The sequence below is a fragment of the Boleophthalmus pectinirostris genome, unplaced genomic scaffold, assembly GCF_026225935.1.
Source record: "Boleophthalmus pectinirostris isolate CB_2022bp ecotype Guang Dong unplaced genomic scaffold, ASM2622593v1 HiC_scaffold_10, whole genome shotgun sequence".
Classification (NCBI taxonomy): domain Eukaryota; kingdom Metazoa; phylum Chordata; class Actinopteri; order Gobiiformes; family Gobiidae; genus Boleophthalmus; species Boleophthalmus pectinirostris.
Genome location: NW_026570971.1, coordinates 33,582,935 through 33,601,912, shown reverse-complemented (window position 1 = coordinate 33,601,912; position 18,978 = coordinate 33,582,935). Strand labels below are relative to the sequence as shown.

At 38.1% G+C, this 18,978-nt stretch overlaps 1 protein-coding gene across 1 annotated transcript in view; it reads left to right on the top strand.

The window, feature by feature from the left end:
• The window catches only part of LOC110153407 (nesprin-2-like), a 46,643-nt gene that overhangs the window by 21,510 nt on the left and 6,155 nt on the right, over positions 1-18,978 (top strand). Inside the window, exons 11-19 of the mRNA XM_055155515.1 lie at positions 985-1,146; positions 4,678-4,809; positions 5,416-5,609; positions 5,958-6,093; positions 8,620-8,862; positions 14,532-14,672; positions 14,862-15,038; positions 15,836-15,991; positions 17,522-17,665. Of these exons, the coding sequence (XP_055011490.1) occupies positions 985-1,146; positions 4,678-4,809; positions 5,416-5,609; positions 5,958-6,093; positions 8,620-8,862; positions 14,532-14,672; positions 14,862-15,038; positions 15,836-15,991; positions 17,522-17,665 (1,485 nt within the window). The remainder of the gene's footprint in view (positions 1-984; positions 1,147-4,677; positions 4,810-5,415; positions 5,610-5,957; positions 6,094-8,619; positions 8,863-14,531; positions 14,673-14,861; positions 15,039-15,835; positions 15,992-17,521; positions 17,666-18,978) is intronic.

Sequence of the window (18,978 nt, the reverse complement as noted above, 5' to 3'; positions counted from 1 at the left end):
TTGGGGAGGAACAGATTACATGTACTGGAGTTATGTAATCAGAGTACAAATTATGAGTAACTGTATTCAGTTACACTTACTGTTTAAGTGAGTGGTAATTGGATTACAGTTACTTTGTTGAAGTAAATGGATTACACAGAGGTATTTTCCTGTTTTTACATTTTAGGCTATATCCCATGGTATGTATATATATATTTTTTTTTTCGGTAATACCACTCATTGCCGGACACTAAACCAGGTCTAAACCCAGTTCCAAACCAGGTCTAAAACCAGGTCTAAACTAGGTCTAAACTAGGTCTAAACTAGGTCTAAACCAGGACTAAAACCAGGTCTAAAACCAGGACTAAAACCAGGTCTAAAACCAGTTCCAAACCAGGTCTAAAATCAGGTCTAAACTAGTTTCAAACTAGGACTAAAATCAGGTCTAAACTAGGTCTAAACCAGGACTAAAGCCAGGTCTAAAACCAGGTCTAAAACCAGGACTAAAACCAGGTCTAAAACCAGGTCTAAAACCAGGTCTAAAACCAGGTCCAAACCAGGTCTAAAACCAGGTCCAATCTAGGTCTAAACCAGGTCTAAAACCAGGTCTAAAACCAGGTCTAAACCAGGACTAAACTAAGACTAAACCAGGTCTAGACTATGTCTCAAACAGGATTTAACAGGACTAAACCATGCTCTTCTTCTATCAATAATATTTTTAATTTGGTTCAGTAAAGTCTGGGCTTTTTATTTTCTTTTAACAGACAAAACATCTTATGTTACGATATCCTCGTCTTTGCTTCTCTAATAATCCAAAGTATTCAGATTACGTTACTCACTTTAAGTAATTTAATGGATTACATTACAAACTACATTTTGGTGTATGTAATCTGTAATCTGTAGGGGAATACATTTGAAAAGTCACCTTCCCAACACTGTGTATTATTCACTTATTTAAATTCTGTCAAATAATCAGTTTTCTTTCTTTCTTTTTTCCACATTTAGAAATTCTTCCAGTTCCTACACCAGCATTTTCAGACCCTGCACTTCCTGTCTCAGAGATTCCCAGAAAACTCCCAACAAAGTGTGGAAAACCTGAAGGAGGAGGTGATCCAACTCCAGGAGCTCGGGCTGGAGATCGGGACCAAGATGGAGCTCACACTGCAGGTACACTATTCCATTTAATATTACAACAGTGACTATGTTTACACACACACCAAAGTCTGATCATAATCTGATTTGTGGAGTTATCAGATTATGAAATGTCATGTGAACAGTTCCATCTGATGGGAGTAATCAGATTTCTTTGACTGTTCACACCTGTGCAGAGCAATTATGCCAAAAAGGACAAACTACTGTGGAAAAGACAAAAATGAAATAAAAAATGTTAAAGATGGAAAGAGTTATTTTAAAATTCATTAGACTGTCTTCCAAATACAACTGTTTAAAAATCCCCTGATTCACTGACACGTGTCATCAGGTGTTTTCTGATGATCAGATTTCTCTTCAAAATCAGACTAAACTAGAAAAGCACTCAGAGAGCGCAGACCTCCGCCAAGGACTACCCCCATTTTTTATATAAATTGCAATAAAATCAGTCTTCTGGATCAGATCCGGATCAGCCTTTGGAATATGAAAGAGGATCCCATTGTCCATCCCTGAGTCAAATTTCATGGGGTTTGGTCAATAATTAACCCAGATATTGAGAAACAAAATGTTTGGCCCCATTTACCACAATGTTAACTAAAATTTCAAAGTGATCCAGAATCCAGGATTTCTTCCGGATCACCCCCAAAATGAAATCAGTTCTTCCTTTTCACATTTCCAACAAATCCTGAAAATTTCATCAAAATCGGTCCATAACTTTTTGGGTTATGTTGCTAACAGACAGACAAACAAACAAACAGACAAACAAACAAACAAACTAACAGACAAACAAACAAACTAACAAACTAACAGACAAACAAACAACAGACAAACGCCGGCAAAAACATAACCTCCTTGGCGGAGGTAATTATTGGCTTGTCTCTTTATTGTAGTTATTATCTGTTTTTTACTCCTATATTCTGCTCTGTTATAAAAACAGTAACATGTTCTCAAAGATGTAGAGTTTTATTTGTTTAGTTTATTTAAATGTAATTAGTAGAACTTTCTTTTTTGATTGGGTCAGGGTTGTCAAAGTGAACCAGCTGCAGAGTAATTTGGCAGTTTTTTTTATGCACTATGATATGAAGCAGTTCAAATGAGGTTTAAAACAATAGCTGTTAGTTTTGAGGTTGGTTGTTGTTTTTTATAGTGTATAGTGTCTTTTATAGTGAAATTAATTTGAAAACCAAAAATGATCAGGACCAGTTTGATAAATACTGTAGTCTCCTAGGACCTGGCGTCCACACATGTGGACATACATGTTTAACACAATCTGGGTTGTTCAGAAACTTAGTAAAACAATAAATAGATTCTACAAATCATTATTCAAGTGTTACTTTATTGTGTTCCATCAAAATGATTAAAACATAAAATAAATGTTTTATATATCATATGTGGACATATAAATATAAAAATATCATAAAAAATATAATTGTTTGTTTTTGCACTGATCAGGTCCCAATCAGCCCAAATAACAAAGAGCCAAAAAATAAAGCCATGCAAGAGTTCAGGTCCTGGGTTAAAACACAAGGGAGCCCTGCACTGGACACTTAATGACATGATTGTAAAAGAAACTCATTTATCCTCCATGTACATCTCTCAATTTAACATTGACTCACTGGTGCTATAGGTCAGTTTCAGCTGACGTCATTGTTATTAAAAGCCCGTGTTGCATGCTGGGAAATATTTTGGTTGGAGGCAAGAAACACGATAGCGTCAAAACACAGTGTGTAACCTCACGTGTATTTATCCCTGATAATGGTAAATTCCTGCTGCATTATCGGATGCACAAATAGAAGCACAGAAGAAGGAAAATGTCTTTTTCATATTCTGAGTGAAAAGAACCACTAACGGTGAATTAAACGACTTTCAAACATCCACAGAGCAAACGTAGAAGATCCTAACAAACCGTGGACTCCAACAAGTTCAACAACACATCAAGACTCTTGGAGGTTTTCATCTTTTCTGCTGTGAATGACCCAGGAGTTTCCACCAAGTCATTGTGGATATCACCAAAGTGAATATTTGTCCAGGTAGTTGGTGATTCTGACCAGAACTTTGGTTTGGTTTGGGTCCTCTGCCGTTAGAGTGGATAAATAACCAGGATCAATTCCCTTTACGTGCTTTCTCGCTCCGTCCGTCATGTTGAATTAGTGTTTCTTGCTGCCGACCAAAATAATTCCCAGCATGCAACACGCGCTGAAGTCAACAATCAAACTGGCCTACAGTAACACCATCATCTTCACTTGGCAGACCACTGGCACCATTATTTAAATTGTGGCATATTTCTGTCTAACTGGTGCCTACTGGTCTTCAGAGTCTCAGCACTTACTTTATAAACCTCCTCTTCTGGAAGCTCAATCAAGGAGCTTGAACACTCAAAGATCAGACTATGTTCACTTTTGAAATCACACTATGTTGACTTTTCCCGTCCCCCCGGGCTCGTATTATTGATGGTAAATAAACTTCTCCTGCGTAAAACGACCATTTGTTCTCCAGCCTTTTACTTCCACTCTTTATTGGACAAGCTGAAAACTTCAACAGTCATGAGGTTTTACATTTTTAGAGACAGACTAAATGATTGACAGTGTTGGGAAGGTGACTTTTAAAATGTATTCCCCTACAGATTACAGATTACATACCCCAAAATGTAGTTTGTAACATAATCCATTAAATTACTTAAAGTGAGTAAAGTAATCTGAATACTTTGGATTACTTGATTTTCTGTAGAGAAGCAAAGACGAGGATATTGTAACATAAGAAGTTTTATCTGCTAAAAGAAAATAAAAAACCCAGACTTTACTGAACCAAATTAAAAATATTATTGATAGAAGAAGAGGAGACACGGTCCGAGCAGCAGGATTTAGTCCTGTTAAATCCTGTTTAGTCCTGGTTTAGTCCTGGTTTAGACCTGGTTTAGACCTGGTTTAGACTTGGTTTAGACCTCGTTTAGACCTGGTTTGGACCTGGTTTTAATCCTGGTATAGTCCTGGTTTAGATTTGGTTTAGACCTGGTTTTAATCCTGGTTTAGACCTGGTTTAGTCCTGGTTTAAATCCTGGTTTATCCTGGTTTAGACCTGGTTTTAGAAGTAGTTTAGTGTCCGGCAATGAGTGGAATTACCAAGAAAAAAAAAAAGGGATACAGCCCAAAATATGAAAACAGGAAAAAACCTCTGTGTAATCCATTTATTTCAACAAAGTAACTGTAATCCAATTACCACTCACTGAAACAGTAACTGTAACCGAATACAGTTACTCATAATTTGTACTCTTATGTAACTCCGGTACATGTAATCTGTTACTCCCCAACACTGATGATTGGATTAGTCAAACATACATAAATGAAATGTATTTTTTGTAATGAGGAAACAGGATTATTACATGAAGAAGAGTAAACTGGTGCATCTTAATTTCGACCCTTCCTATTTTCCCTGTAGGAAACCTGGATATTGCTCTGTCAAATAAGATGTGAAGAGCTAATATGACAAATAACGACCCTCGAGTCAGTTAATACGACTTTGATTAAAACCCTGTGTGTGTCATTACTGCAGCGGTGGACTGAGTGGGAGCAGGACTGTGATTGGATGGACTCCCTGCTGAGAAACACCGAGACTTCGTTTCCCATCATGCCTCAGGAGTGGGACTCAGACGAGCACATAGCGAACTACCTCTCCATCTACCAGGTATTATCACTATTAATACATCTGACGTGATCGTGGAGAGGATTCTGACCGACGTGAACAGAGGAGGAACAATGGATGAACGGTGCAGAAGAGGGACGATGAATATATGGTGCAGAGGAGATGAAGAGAGGGTCAGAGGAGCAGAAGATGCAGAAGCGAGGGTCAGAGGAGCAGAGGAGAGGGTCAGAGGAGAAGAGGAGAGGGTCTGATGGAGCAGAAGACCAGAGGAGAGGGTCCGATGGAGCGGAGGAGATAGTCAGATGGAGCAGAGGAGGAGAGGAACAGAGAAGTGGAACAGAGGAGCAGAGGAGAAGGTCTGATGGAGCAAAGGAGATGGTCAAAGGAGTAGAAGAGAGGACGAGAGGGTCAGATGGAGCAGAGGAGAGATGAGAGAAGAGGAGCAGAGGAGAGGGTCAAAGGAGCAGAAGAGCAGAAGAGACGGTCAGATGTTGCAAAGGAGAAGGTCTGATGGAGCAGAGGAGAGGGTCAGAGGAGAGGGTCAGAGGAGAGGGTCAGAGGAGAGGGTCAGGGAACCAGAGGAGCAGAGGAGAGGATTAAATGGAGCAGAGGAGCAGAGGATGCATTGTAATAATATTTTTTTTGCAGGACATATTGAACGTTGTGGGTGAAAGCTCTTGTCGCGTGTCTCGTCTGCTGAAGTCGGGCTCGGAGCTGCAGATCTGTGGAGGTGGGGGAGTGGACTCTGTCTGCAGGAAAATGAACTCGAGATGGAAAAATCTGACACAAAGAGTGGACCGTGAACGCAACACAGTGCTCAAAATCACTCAGCTCAGGAGAAGGTCAGAGAGACTTTCTGTACAATTTTTCTTTCACCTCTTATAAAATGTCTAAGTGCAGTTTTGAAGTGAAATTCTGATTCAGCATACAAAAAAAGATTTATTTTTGTATTTAGTCCACTGAGGTAATTCCTTTATGCATTTAATTTGACCAATAAATCAATATGTAACCAAATATTTACTATAATTATGGTCCAATATGGATTTTTTGAGCTGATACAGTATAAGTTATAGTTCACAAATTAACTTTTTACAAATACTTGTTATAAATTAATTATTAGGTTTGACCATGTGAAGACATTTATAACTTTTCAAATGTGAATAAAATGTTTTTATGATTTTTATTTGTAGGTTTGTGCGTGACTCGGCTGCACTCGCTGAATGGATGGGCGGGGCTAGAGACATGATTGACAAGCAGCAGGCCCTTCTCTCGGCCAATGAGGAGGAAGATACTTGTGTCAGAAGAACCCATTTTCTACAAATTCTGGTGAGTGTTAATAGTGAATATAATAATCATTTGCCTTATTTTCTGCACTATAAGACGCTCTGGATTACAAGGCGCACTGTCATTGAATGGTCTGTTTTTGAACTTTTTTCACATATAAACCGCACCGGTCTATAAGACGCATTAAACAAAACACAACAGTTAAATAAGTCAGTCAAAAAAAAACTGTCTGAGATGCTAAATTGTTCGTGTATTCACAATAAGTCATAATAGTTCTAACAGTTGCACATCCCTCTCGTCTTTATCTGAGTCAGTGTGGTTACTGTTCCCTGGAGTTCAGTTCAGTGATGATTCTGGTCTTGGTAAAAGCTCGGACCACAGTTGATCCTGATCTTTAGCCCGGGCGTCCATGATCCGTTGGCAGATCGTGGTGTAAGTGGCTCGGCGCTGTCTCTCTGTCTTGGTGAATGTGTGTTTCTTCTCTCATCCACTGCTCCCACGCAGCTCCCACTTTCACTTTAGAACAGTCTTGAGTTTAAAGTGGGTGTTGTGAGCGTGTCTCTTGACAGGTGCATTTTGATATTAAAAGAATCACAGTATGTATTAGGGATGGGCATGATTAGTCGATTAATCGATAATTGATCATTAAGAATTTCATCAATTATGTTCATTTTAATCGACAAACCGACTGTAGCTTGCTGTGCGTAGTGTAGAGTGACCAAACGTCCGTGTCCGGGGACAAGGGGGGGTCTGTACATGTGTCTCTGCATCAGAAGGAGCGAGACACAAACAGTGGGTCAGTCTGCAACGTACCGAAGCACAAATGTGGATTTAACGATGACTTGAAATTCCACACTTTTTGTTCCAGTCGGGACAAGTGTGAGTCCATGTGCACAGTGTACAAAGCAGCACATATGTGTCGGTGTCCAGTGGGAAAAAGCTCATCAGGACACCAAAAACATGAAAAAGCTTTACCAGGTGAGAGTTGCTCAATGTCGATGACGAGGCCCCACCTCGTGTCCTGGTTTTGACAAACACAAATCTGGTCACACTAACCTGTATTCACCTGAGTCGTGCCGCATCAGTGCACAAGAGCTGTTTTTTTTCCCTTCCCTTAGTTTATGCAAATGAGTCATGTGGTTTTAAGTTTTGTTTTTGTGAGACTTGTGCAAAGCTGCATTAAACACATTCTAATCTCAAACGGGCTGATGTGGCTCTAGAGCAGGGGTGTCAAACTCATTTTGGTCCAAGGGCCGTATCCAACCTATTTTGATCCCAAAGGGGCCGGATCAGTAAACTCATGTCATATAAACCTCAAAAATAACAATAAATTCAAATATTTGTACAGAGAAACACAAGTCTATTACAGAAATCTTTTTTAATTGATGAACTCTTTCTTTCACCAAATATTATTATATTATGAACAACCTGAAACTTTAAGAAAAATACAATTTCAACAGAAACTTTTTACATGAACTTGTATGCAAACAGGAATTCAAATTTTCTTGGAAAATCCTGCACTCAGCGTCCACTTTTCTCATTTTCAACATTTTTCTGATGAGGGTGTCACGGTCAACAGTCAAAACGATCGTCCTATAAGAGCGTTTGGAAAGAGACACATCTTCATTTGTGCTGCTCTGGTGGGAGGGGCCACGTACAGAGACGCTGGAGACGCTGCTATGCTCAGCACTGCAGAAAATTACCAATATTTTAAAAGAAAATATAATTAAAATATTTTAGTAGAAAATCAGGCGAGGGCCACATTAAAGGTCTTGGAGGGCCGGATTTGGCCCCCGGGCCATATGTTTGACACCTGTGCTCTAGAGTGTTTATGTTTATATGTCTTAAAGTTGAATTTATTTATGCAGATTAGTAGTGCAGATAGTAATAATAATGATGATCATTTTAATATAAAAACATTAATGATAATGATAATTGATAATCGATCGTTAATTCTCCCGATGATCGATTAAGAAAATTTTATCGAATGCCCATCCCTAATATGTATTACTCCTGATGCTCCTGACTGCGGGAGCCGTAATGCTGCAAGTGGAGCGGCTTTGTACTTTACTAAAGTCGTACTCAGACACCCCAATAAATTCATATATAAGGCGTCTGGATTATAAGGCGCACACTCTTTTTTGGATGAAATTAAAGGCTTTTAAGTGCACCCTATAGTGCGGAAAATATGGTACATTATATTTAGTTACATTTTAAAGGAGTTTGCGGTCGTCCAAAGTTCTTCTCACTGACCTTTTGCATTCAGAGCTTCCTCATTATTCACCACGATGAGTGTATAAGGGCTTTTCACATCTTGCAGAGACCACAGTGGAGTTTTTCCAGCTAACAACAACTAGCATGCTAATACATACTTCCTGATTCTTGGATGATGAAACACTTTACAATTAGATGCAGACAGTACACAGTGGACTTATTTTTTATATTTTAAAATTTTGCTCAAATAGATGGGGAGAATCTGGTACAGGGACTTAAATGTTATTGTTTGGGAATTTAAAAATAATTTCCAACACATTATTGTACATCAATATATTGTTTTTTGTTTGTTAGAATTTGTCCAAGGAGCTTGAGTCCAGAGCCGGTCTGAGAGCTGCAGTGAAGACCTCAGGATCCCAGCTGCTCCAGATCCAAAACCCAGACTTAGACCAAGACTTGGACCAGGATTTGGACAAAGACCAGGACACAGAGAAAGACCCAGGTCCAAACTCGGTCTGGTCCAGAGTCAGACAGATGGAGCTGCAGTGGTCCAGTCTGAGGGCGGAGGTGCCGGCTCTACTGCAAGTACTGCACAAGGTACAAATGATTTAATAAATAATAAATAAAAAATTAATAATAAGGATTACACAGATACAAGAGCACATGGAAATAGAAAATAAAGTCCTATGATTTAATATTGAAAATCACAACCCCCTTTGTGTATTACTACTACGAATGTGCTCTTATACTTGTTCTGGTAGAGCTGAAGATCATTCTAAATCTATTCAAGTAAGGTTCACTTCTGTCCTGTTACTTTTTTTTTTCCATTAAAGTTCATTGGAAACAAAGGAAAAAAATATATTGTACACAGACACAGCACGTCACTTATCGCCCCCTTTTCCTTTTCTAAATGTAAACAAAGTCACTGTACATATATATTATATTACACAAATGATTAACTTGAAGAAAAAAAAAGCTTGGTAATAATAAAAGTAATAATAACAAAACAAGAATATATATATATATATATATATATATATATATATATATATATATATATATATATATATATATATATATATATATATATATATAAGCCATCATCTTGTAATACACTTATTTCCAGCAGACAGTAGTATGTTATAAATATATTTTTTCTTATGATCTATAAGATGGGCAGACTTTATCCCAAGGTACTGTGTCTCAAAATTGTGTGGTAAAGTAACAGAGAGAACTTTTTCAATCCTGCTCCTAACTGTGAAATTTCTGGGCATTCCCAAAGTATGTGGTAATGACCGGCGCTCGCTGTCCCACACTCTCTCCAACAGGAGGTATCCCTCCCCACAGCAGCACCCTGTGAAGGCACCCTAAAAATACATATCACATTCTTCCAGACAAATTCTCTCCAGGTGATGGATGCTCTGCACTTCACATTATTCTACAAAACCTCTTCTCACTCTTCTAGTCACAACCTAAACCCTTCTTCTTTTTCCCATTTTTCCTTAACATCACTGACCCCACTGCACTGTATCTCAGTATAAAGTTTAGAAATAACTTTTCATCTCTGTATGCTTTTAGAAAAAGTCCAGTTATACCTGAAGGGAGTTTGGTTTGTGTTTTAATATTCTCTAAATAATGACCAACCCATACAAATCCTTATTATCTCAATTGTATGTGTTCTTAAGGTTCTGGAACGTTTTTAATATTCCCCTTATTGTCCAGCAGAAGTCCTGTTACTTTTTAGTATCAATACCTGCTCAAATGAATCTCTAATTTCAATATTAATTTCAGTATTGATTAGTCTCTGAACCCTAAATTCTACAAACGTGACAAAAGCTTTATGTGACAATATGAAATGATTTGAACATTTGTGTTTCTTGCTCCGCTCCTTCAGATCTGATTTAGTTTGTCTCATTTTTTGTGTCTGTGCTGAAACATAAAAGCTTTCACAACCAAAATAAAAACACAGACAAATATGTGTGACAAATCCATTTATAACAGAATCCTTTCAGCTCGATCGTGACTCGAAACGCACTCGAAAAAAAGTCCATTCTTTTCCTAGCCCTCCATCGCGGATCAGACGTTCAGTTTAAATGAAATAACACAACTTTAATCCAGTGTGAGAGCTGCTGTATTTTTGCCTTTAATTACACTGGTCACAGCCTCTTGTCACAGTGAAACCCCCCGTCTCCCCGTCTCTCCCTCTGCTCCTCTCGGCTGATTCAGATCCTCTCCTCCACATACAGAAGTCCTTTGTCACAGCTCTTTTCAGACGACTCCCCCTCTTACTCTATCATGTGTTTCTATTTTCTATTTATTATTATTTTGTAGCATCTAAAGTCTTGTCTCTCTAAAGTGTCAACAAGTACTAGTATGAGCAAACACCAAAAGCACGATTTATATTCTGTAGTAGTCTGGGATGTAAAAAATACACTTTGTGGTTGCAAGACTTATACTTTGTGGGAGCTCTGTTAGTATTTTCCATAGACTGTGTACATATAAATGGACATAACTAACCTGCTAGTGGCCACATTGATTATTTGATTATTTATTTGAATTTGAATTTATTTGTTTGGAGGATAAGCCCCTTGAGATGTGTGACCATGTCGTTTTCAAGGGGGTCCTCATTAGGGATGGGCATGATTAGTCGATTAATCGATAATCGATCATTTTAATTGACAAACCGAATGTAGTTTGCTGTGTGTAGTGTGACCAAACAGGTGTGTACATGTGTCTCTGCATCAGAAGGAGCGAGACACAAACAGTGGGTCAGTCTGCAACGTACTGAGGTGCAAATGCGAACGATGTGCAACGATGATTTGTACAAGAAATTCCACGCTTTCCGTTCGGGACAAGTGTGAGTCCATGTGCACAGTGTATAAAGCAGCACATATGTTTCTGTGTCCAGTGGGAAAAAGTTTTACCAGGTGAGAGTCGCACAATGTGGATGACGAGTCCCCACCTCCCTCCCCCCGTACAGTGTCCTGGTTTTGACAAACACAAATCTGGTCACACTAACCTGTATTCACCTGAGTCATGTCTTTTAATCTGACAGAAGTTGAACCACATCAGCGACACAAGAGCTGGAGTTTTATCTTCGCTGAGTTTATGCAAATTAGTGATGTGGTTTTAAGTTTTGTTTCTGTGAGAGTTGAACAAAACTGAATTAAACACATTATAATGTCAAACGGGCTGATGTGGCTCTAGAGTCGTTACGGTTTATATGTCGTAAAGTTGAATTTATTTATGCAGATTAGTAGTGCAGATAGTAATAATAATGATGATCATTTTAATATAAAAAGGTTAATGATTAATCGATAATCGATCATTAATTCTTCCGACGATCGATTAAGAACATTTCACCGAATGCCCATCCCTAGTTCTCATAAATACAACAACAAAAGACAGATACAGTCGGGCAGATAGTAGGAGACATAAATTCAAATAAGCATCAAAACAACAAAATCAACACAACCACAAACACACACACACACACACGCTTGACTGTTTCACACATAATAAAACAAATTTGAAAGAGAAAAAATAAAAATAAAAATAATAATAATAATAAATAATAATAATAATAAACAGAGTTCAAAGATAATCACAGGATACAACAAGATAAACAACAAAATTCAACAAAAGAATCAAAAACAATGACATGGGTTCTGTAAATATTGAACCAGAGCATTTTTAAATGAAGGGACAGAAGTTAAAGCTCGAATCGATGAGGGAAGATTGTTCCAATCAGAAGCAGCTTTATATTTAAATGAGTATTTTCCAATTAGTTTTTTGACTCTTGGGACAACAACTATAAGAGGATCTGAATGGAATTAAATACTGTTTAAGATCTTCAGGAAAACTGAGATTAATACATTTAAAAATAAAATAATAACCAGTGAAGTTGACGTCGGGAGGACAGATGAAGCCAGGACAGTTGGTGATACATGGTACAGTGGTGAGTTCTGAAGGGACAGTGGAGAATGAATCTGCACAGACTGTTCTAGAAAACATTGAGTGGTTGGAGGATAGAAGTTGTAGTATTTTGATAAATGATTTCGCAGTCATCTAAAATGGGAAGAATTAGTTGTGAAATAATCTTTTTCCTAACAGAAAAGCTAAAGCAACTGATGGACTGATAAAGTAATTTTAAGCGATATGGAATTTAGTTTATAATAGTTTGTATGTGGTATTTATTTGGGTCACAGGTATATTTTGACATTAATTCACAGACAGTCATATTTAACATACACAGACCGAAAAGGTGTCGGCTGAAGCTGAAGCTTATCATGCCTTTAACCTTTATTCCTTTGTCAGAGTGTCATCTTAACACCAGTTCATCTTTATAAATACAGCAAGAGGAAACAAACAAATCAGAAACAGTACAACAGTACTACAGCACAAACTGAGTATCATATTTCATGTATCTGTCCAGAGTTAAACATTTAAACTTCTTTATAAAGTAAAGTAAAGAGACTGGTGCACGTTCCAAATAGGAAGTGAACAGGGGGCTCTTCTGGCTCCATCGACTCAATTGACTTTACATTGAAAAATTGTCTCCCCTCTCTCTGTAACTGCTGCAGTGAGCCTCAACATTTTGGTTTTAAAATAGGCAGATGCTATTTGCACCCATTGTTGTTCACACACAGGGCAAATAGCCATTGTTGTTATTTACACCCAGGTATTTATCATGGCACATAGAAGGGCACCCGGGTGTTCGCAGTAGGGATGGGCATGATTAGTCGATTAATGGATAATTGATCATTAAGAATTTCATTGATTACGTTCATTTTTAAAGGACAAACCGAATGTAGGTTGCTGTGCGTAGCGTAGGGCGACCAGAGGTCCATGTCCGGGGACAAACAGGGTCTGTACATGTGTCTCTGCACTCAGAAGGAGCGAGACACAAACAGTCAGTCAGTCTGCAACGTGCCTGAAGCACAAATGCTTATTTAACGATGATTTGTACAAGAAATTCCACGCTTTCCGTTCCGGTCGGGACAAGTGTGAGTCCATGTGCACAGTGTATAAAGCAGCACATATGTTATATGTTACACTAACCTGTATTCCACTGAGTCATGTCTTTTAATCCAACAGAAGTTGACCACATGAGCGCACAAGAACAGTTTTTTTTTTTCTTCACTTAGTTTATGCAAATTAGCCATGCGATTTTAAGTTTTGTTTCTGTGAAAGTTGCGCAAAATTAAATTAAACACATTATAATGTCAAACGGGCTGATGTGGCTCTAGAGTGGTTACGGTTTATATGTCATAAAGTTGAATTTATTTATGCAGATTAGTAGTGCAGATAGTAATAATAATGATGATCATTTTAATATAAAAACGTTAATGATTAATCAATAATCGATCGTTAATTCTTCCGTCGATCGATTAAGAAAATTTCATCAAATGCCCATCCCTAGTTTGTAGACAAAAATGCTATTTACATCCAGGTTATTTAATAAAAAAAAATAATAATAATTAAAAAAAAAAAAATTAAAAGAAGAAAAAATAACTCACTGTCAGTACAAACATAAAGGAGCCAGCCCAGTGAAAATCGGTAATATTTGATGTTTTTTTAAACTCAAAATGATGCAGAATCATCAATCAATCACAGTCTGCACCTAATGGTTTAGTCCTGGTTAAATCCTGTTTTAGTCCTGTTTTAGTCCTGGTTTAGAACTGGTTTTAGTCATCCTTTTACATCGCACAAGCTAAATAAAGTGCCCATGATGCTGTGATGTTTTCAACTTAATTACCCAAATAGTAATAGTCGGACAGGCATCGCAAATATATTTTGTAGCAACACTGATTTACCTTTTACTTTACCTTATCTTAATTTTTTTTTATTTTTTATTCTTTTGGATTCTCAAATCCAGCTTCCTGCACTTTTCACAGGAAACAACGTAAGCAGACACGTCACCTTTCCCTTTTTTTTTTAAATGGGTGTAAATAAAAGAATCGTGTCCATTGAACTATTAACACCAGGATGCAAATAGACACTCTGTCTAAAATATTCAGATTAACCCATTCTACATGATCCTTGTGTTCACTATTTTGTCTGTTAATTAATTCCTATTCCTTATTATATTATATTGTATATTATAACTGCCAGCCTTGGTGAGCTTCATTTGACTGGAGCAGTTTATGGTATTTTCTCACACACATATCGGCTCAAATGTTGGTATCAGTACTTGTATGCACATTCGAATGGGATTACATATGTGATGAGTGATTCACATTTTCTTTTCTTTTTCCTTTTTTCAGCGCTGGTTGCAGTCGCTGACACAGCAGGGGGCGCTACAGGAGCTGCAGTCCTGGCTCAGTGCTGCAGAATCTAAACTGAATGAGCAAAGTAACATCCACCAGACGAACCCTGAGCTAAGCCTCCTTCTTAGAACCTGCAAGGTAAAGTTTAGATTAAAGTCTCCTACAGGCATGAGAGTAAAACGCAGATATTGGCTCAAATTTTGGTATCAGTACTTGTACGCAAAGATCTAATTATTATTAAGGCCTATTTATTAACAACATAGACTGTATTTATAAGTGGACATAGCTAAACTAATAGCGACTGTGTGCTCCCTCATATTTTTAAAGGATTTCCAGAAGGAGATGGCAGCTCATCAGGCCACTCTGGACGTGATAAACCAGCCTCTGCAGACGTGTAGTACCACAGAGGACCACGAGGGGCGCTGTGAGAGGAACCAGTTTTCAGAGGAACAGGGTCGACTCCACCAGCGCTGGATCAGCCTGCAGCACAGGCTCATGTCTCAGGTACAACCAGGATTTAAAGGGACCATATTACACTATTTTCTGATCTATGTGATAATGTTTCCTCATCACAAACACACCTGGACTTGTGTTTTGTTTCATTCACATGTTAAACACACAAACCCTGCACATTTAGACTTAGAGTTCTTCTCTTGAACTGAAAACACTCTGATCTACATTGCGACATGTGGTGATCACCGTGTTTTTAAACTCCATACACCTTCACTAGCATCATTTGGTGATGTTAACTTGGAAACTACTGCTTCGTGACATCACAAGATGCATTTTGAAACATTTTGCATTTTGGAGATGTAGACAGACTAAGAATAAAGAGTTGCTCAAACATGTGTGAATGAAACAAAACACAACTCCAGGTCTGATTTTGAGGTAACAACATTCTAACATGACTTAAAACTCACAAGAGTCAAACATGTTACATCAGGGGTCTCCAACCTTTTGCTTCTGGTGAGCTCCCTTTACAAAACAAAAATGTCAGAGAGCTACTAATTTTCACAGTTGCAAGAAATTGAGTGGATATAAGAGTGGAAGCCTTAGATGGTACAGCTACAGCCTATAAAACATAACACCATTATCCATTTATTAGAGCACAAAATTCAAAATAACACATAAATGGTAATAATGGTCAAATGTGAGTTATTCAGTGCAGTATGTATGATTCAGAAATCCTTTTGTAAAGGGGTGGAGAGCTACTGGGAGCTCCTGAGCTACAGGTTAGAGTCCCTTGTGTTACATGATACATTATATGGTTCACATCATGTGTGAAATGTTCTGATTTCCAGGTGAGTTCTGTGGAGCAGGAGCAGAGGCTGAGGACAGAGGCAGAGTCTTGTTTACAGAAGCTCCACAGCTGGATCCAGGAGCAGAACATCTGGATGGAATCAACCCAAAGACCTCACAGTGTGGAGCAGATACAGAGGAGCCTCACACTCACTCAGGTCAGACACACTGCAGTATCCAGAGTTTAAAGTGCTTCTAATATCACTTGGTTTGGTGGGATAATGCCTGGATAGGTTAAAGCTAACATCTGTAAGATCAAAAACAATAAACCATACCAAGACCATAGACTGTATAAAGAACTGGACTAAGGGAGTGTGACGTCACCCAGAGCTGTCGACTCCAGCAGTTATAGGAGTCAATTTGAAGCCGGTTCCATATTAGGAAACTGAATTTATTTGCCAACAAAATGGCAAAATAAAATCACCAAGATCATATAGAGCGGCTTAATATGAACATTTTAAAACCAAAATGTCAAGGCTCTCAGCAGCACGTACAGACAAAGGGGTGACAATTTTCAATGTAAAGTCAATTGGAGCCAGAGTTGATGGAGCCGGAAAAGCGTAAATACGGCAGCTAGCGGGTCAACTATGTCCATATATATATATATATATATATATATATATATATATACACTCTATGGTTGAGACTCACCTGTGCTCTCTGGTCTTCTTCTGACACACTGTCAGACTCCTGCACTGTAAACAGCACCTAGTGGTGATATGTGAGAATACAACAGGGGCGGGTCAGCCAGTCTAATAGGAGGGTTTCAGTCATGTGATCACGATGATGCGCGAATTTCAGGTGGAGGGCAGGAAGTGAAGACAAACACGACAAACACGGCTCTGGAGAACACAGATATGGAGAAGAGTTCTTATTGTAAGGATTTAGAGCCAGTAGCAAGACAAAAGTATGAGCAGTTAGTCGACAAATATATTGGGCTTGACCCTGATCTTATTGAAAATGAGAGAATTTTCAACCGAAGTAAAAGATTTGCCGACAATCGAGGCAGAGGAGATCACGAACTATTTAGCTCTTCAGACATCGTTCTACACCAGACAACAGATGAAGGTGTACAAAAGTTTGGAGGCATATCACTTTTTTGTCAGTGGATGGATCCTCAACCTTGGTGCAAAACGCCTAAATGATGATTATGGTTTGGTCTTTGCCGGGGGGAGTGTTTCTCTTATTTTATGTGTATAGACGTTATGGGAAAAACTGCAGTGTATCGGCAGTTGTTCTGTCGGCTTTTCCCATTTCTGAACTTTGTGGACGACTATATTCGGTACTCTAAAATAATCGCTTTTCCTTCTCTCGGTTAGAACGATTGGCACAGCCGTGCGCGCTGACAAACGTAGCCCTGTGACGTCACGTGAAACCCAGATATTACAGATGGTCACATTAAGTTGCTGTTTGTGGAAAAAAAAAAGTTGAAAAGAAAAATACAGAAATATTGGAAGTAGCACTTCATCTTAAAAAGGAATCCCTCTACCTTTCTGTTCAAATAGTTTGGAATGGATGCAAGGAAGGCATTTTTGTGATTAAACATTCAATTAAAAAAATAAAAGAGTCTAATCAGAAGATATTTGTGTATAACTATTGTGTAATTCATAATAATATTTCAGTTGTACAGAGACACAGTTTGGTCTTTGCTCTTTGTCAGACAATATTTTGGGTTCTGTTTGTTTTAGGAGCTGGAGCAGAAGATACAGCTACACTCTGAGGCTCTACAGGAATTTAAAAAGAAATTTCAAAATAAAACAGGAAGCAGCATCTGTGAAATCATCTCTCAGATTGAAAACACTTCTCTGGACTGTGACAACCTCAAACTAAAGGTAATGAAATAATAAATAATAAGAGTTGTCTCAATGTGTGTGTTTTATATATTTGATTATCTGCGTTTGTACAGTAATGTTTAGATCTGTGTTTCTCAAACTGTTGTACGTGAGCTGCTTCTGGTGGTGCTCGGATTCTGTTTCAGTTCAAATATTTGTTCTCTTACTCTAGGGTTATTTCTTACGTAAACTTGTGAAACCAGCTTTAAATCATTGCTACCTTCTCAAAAACATACAGTGGTGTTTTGTTTCATTCACACATGTTTGAGTAACTCTTTATTATTAGTTTGTCTACATCTCCAAAGCTCAAAATGCTTTGTTCCACCTTGTGATGTCATGAAGTGGTAGTTTTCAAGTTAACAGCTACTGTATGTTTAGTAGAGATTGACAATTCCAGAGCTGAAATCATCCAGCTGATTCTAGTGAAGGTGTATGGAGTTTAAAACCACAGTGGAGTATTTACTGTACAACCAGATGACCAGTGTTGGGGAGTAACAGATTACATGTACCAGAGTTATGTAATCAGAGTACAAATTATGAGTAACTGTATTCAGTTACAGTTACTGTTTCAGTGAGTGGTAATTGGATTACAGTTACTTTGCTGAAATAAATTAATTACACAGAGGTATTTTCCTGTTTTCACATTTTGGGCGATGTCCCTTTTTTTAAAAAACATTTTTTTTATTGTTAATTCCTCTCATTGCCAGAAACTAAACCAGGTCTGAACTAGATCTAAACCAGGTCTAAACCAGGACTAAAACCAGGTCTAAAACAGGACTAAACCAGATCTAAAACCAGGTCTAAACTAGATCTAAACCAGGACTAAACCAGGACTAAACCAGGACTAAACCACAGGACTAAACCAGGACTAAACCAGGACTAAACCAGGTCTAAAACCAGGACTAAAACCAGGTCTAAACCAGGACTAAAACCAGGTCTAAACCAGGTCTAAACCAGGACTAAACCAGCACTAAACCAGGACTAAAACCAGTTCTAAACCAGCACTAATCCAGGATTAAACCAGGATTTAACAGGACTAAATCCTGCTGTGTGGACTGTGTCTCTTCTTCTATCAATAATATTTTTAATTTGGTTCAGTAAAGTCTGGGCTTTTTATTTTCTTTTAGCAGATAAAACTTCTTATGTTATGATTTCCTCGTCTTTGCTTCGCTACAGCAAATCAAGTAATCCAAAGTATTCAGATTACTTTACTCACTTTAAGTACTTTAATGGATTATGTTACAAACTACATTTTGGGGTATGTAATCTGTAATCTGTAGGGGAATACATTTTAAAAGTAACCTTCCCAACAC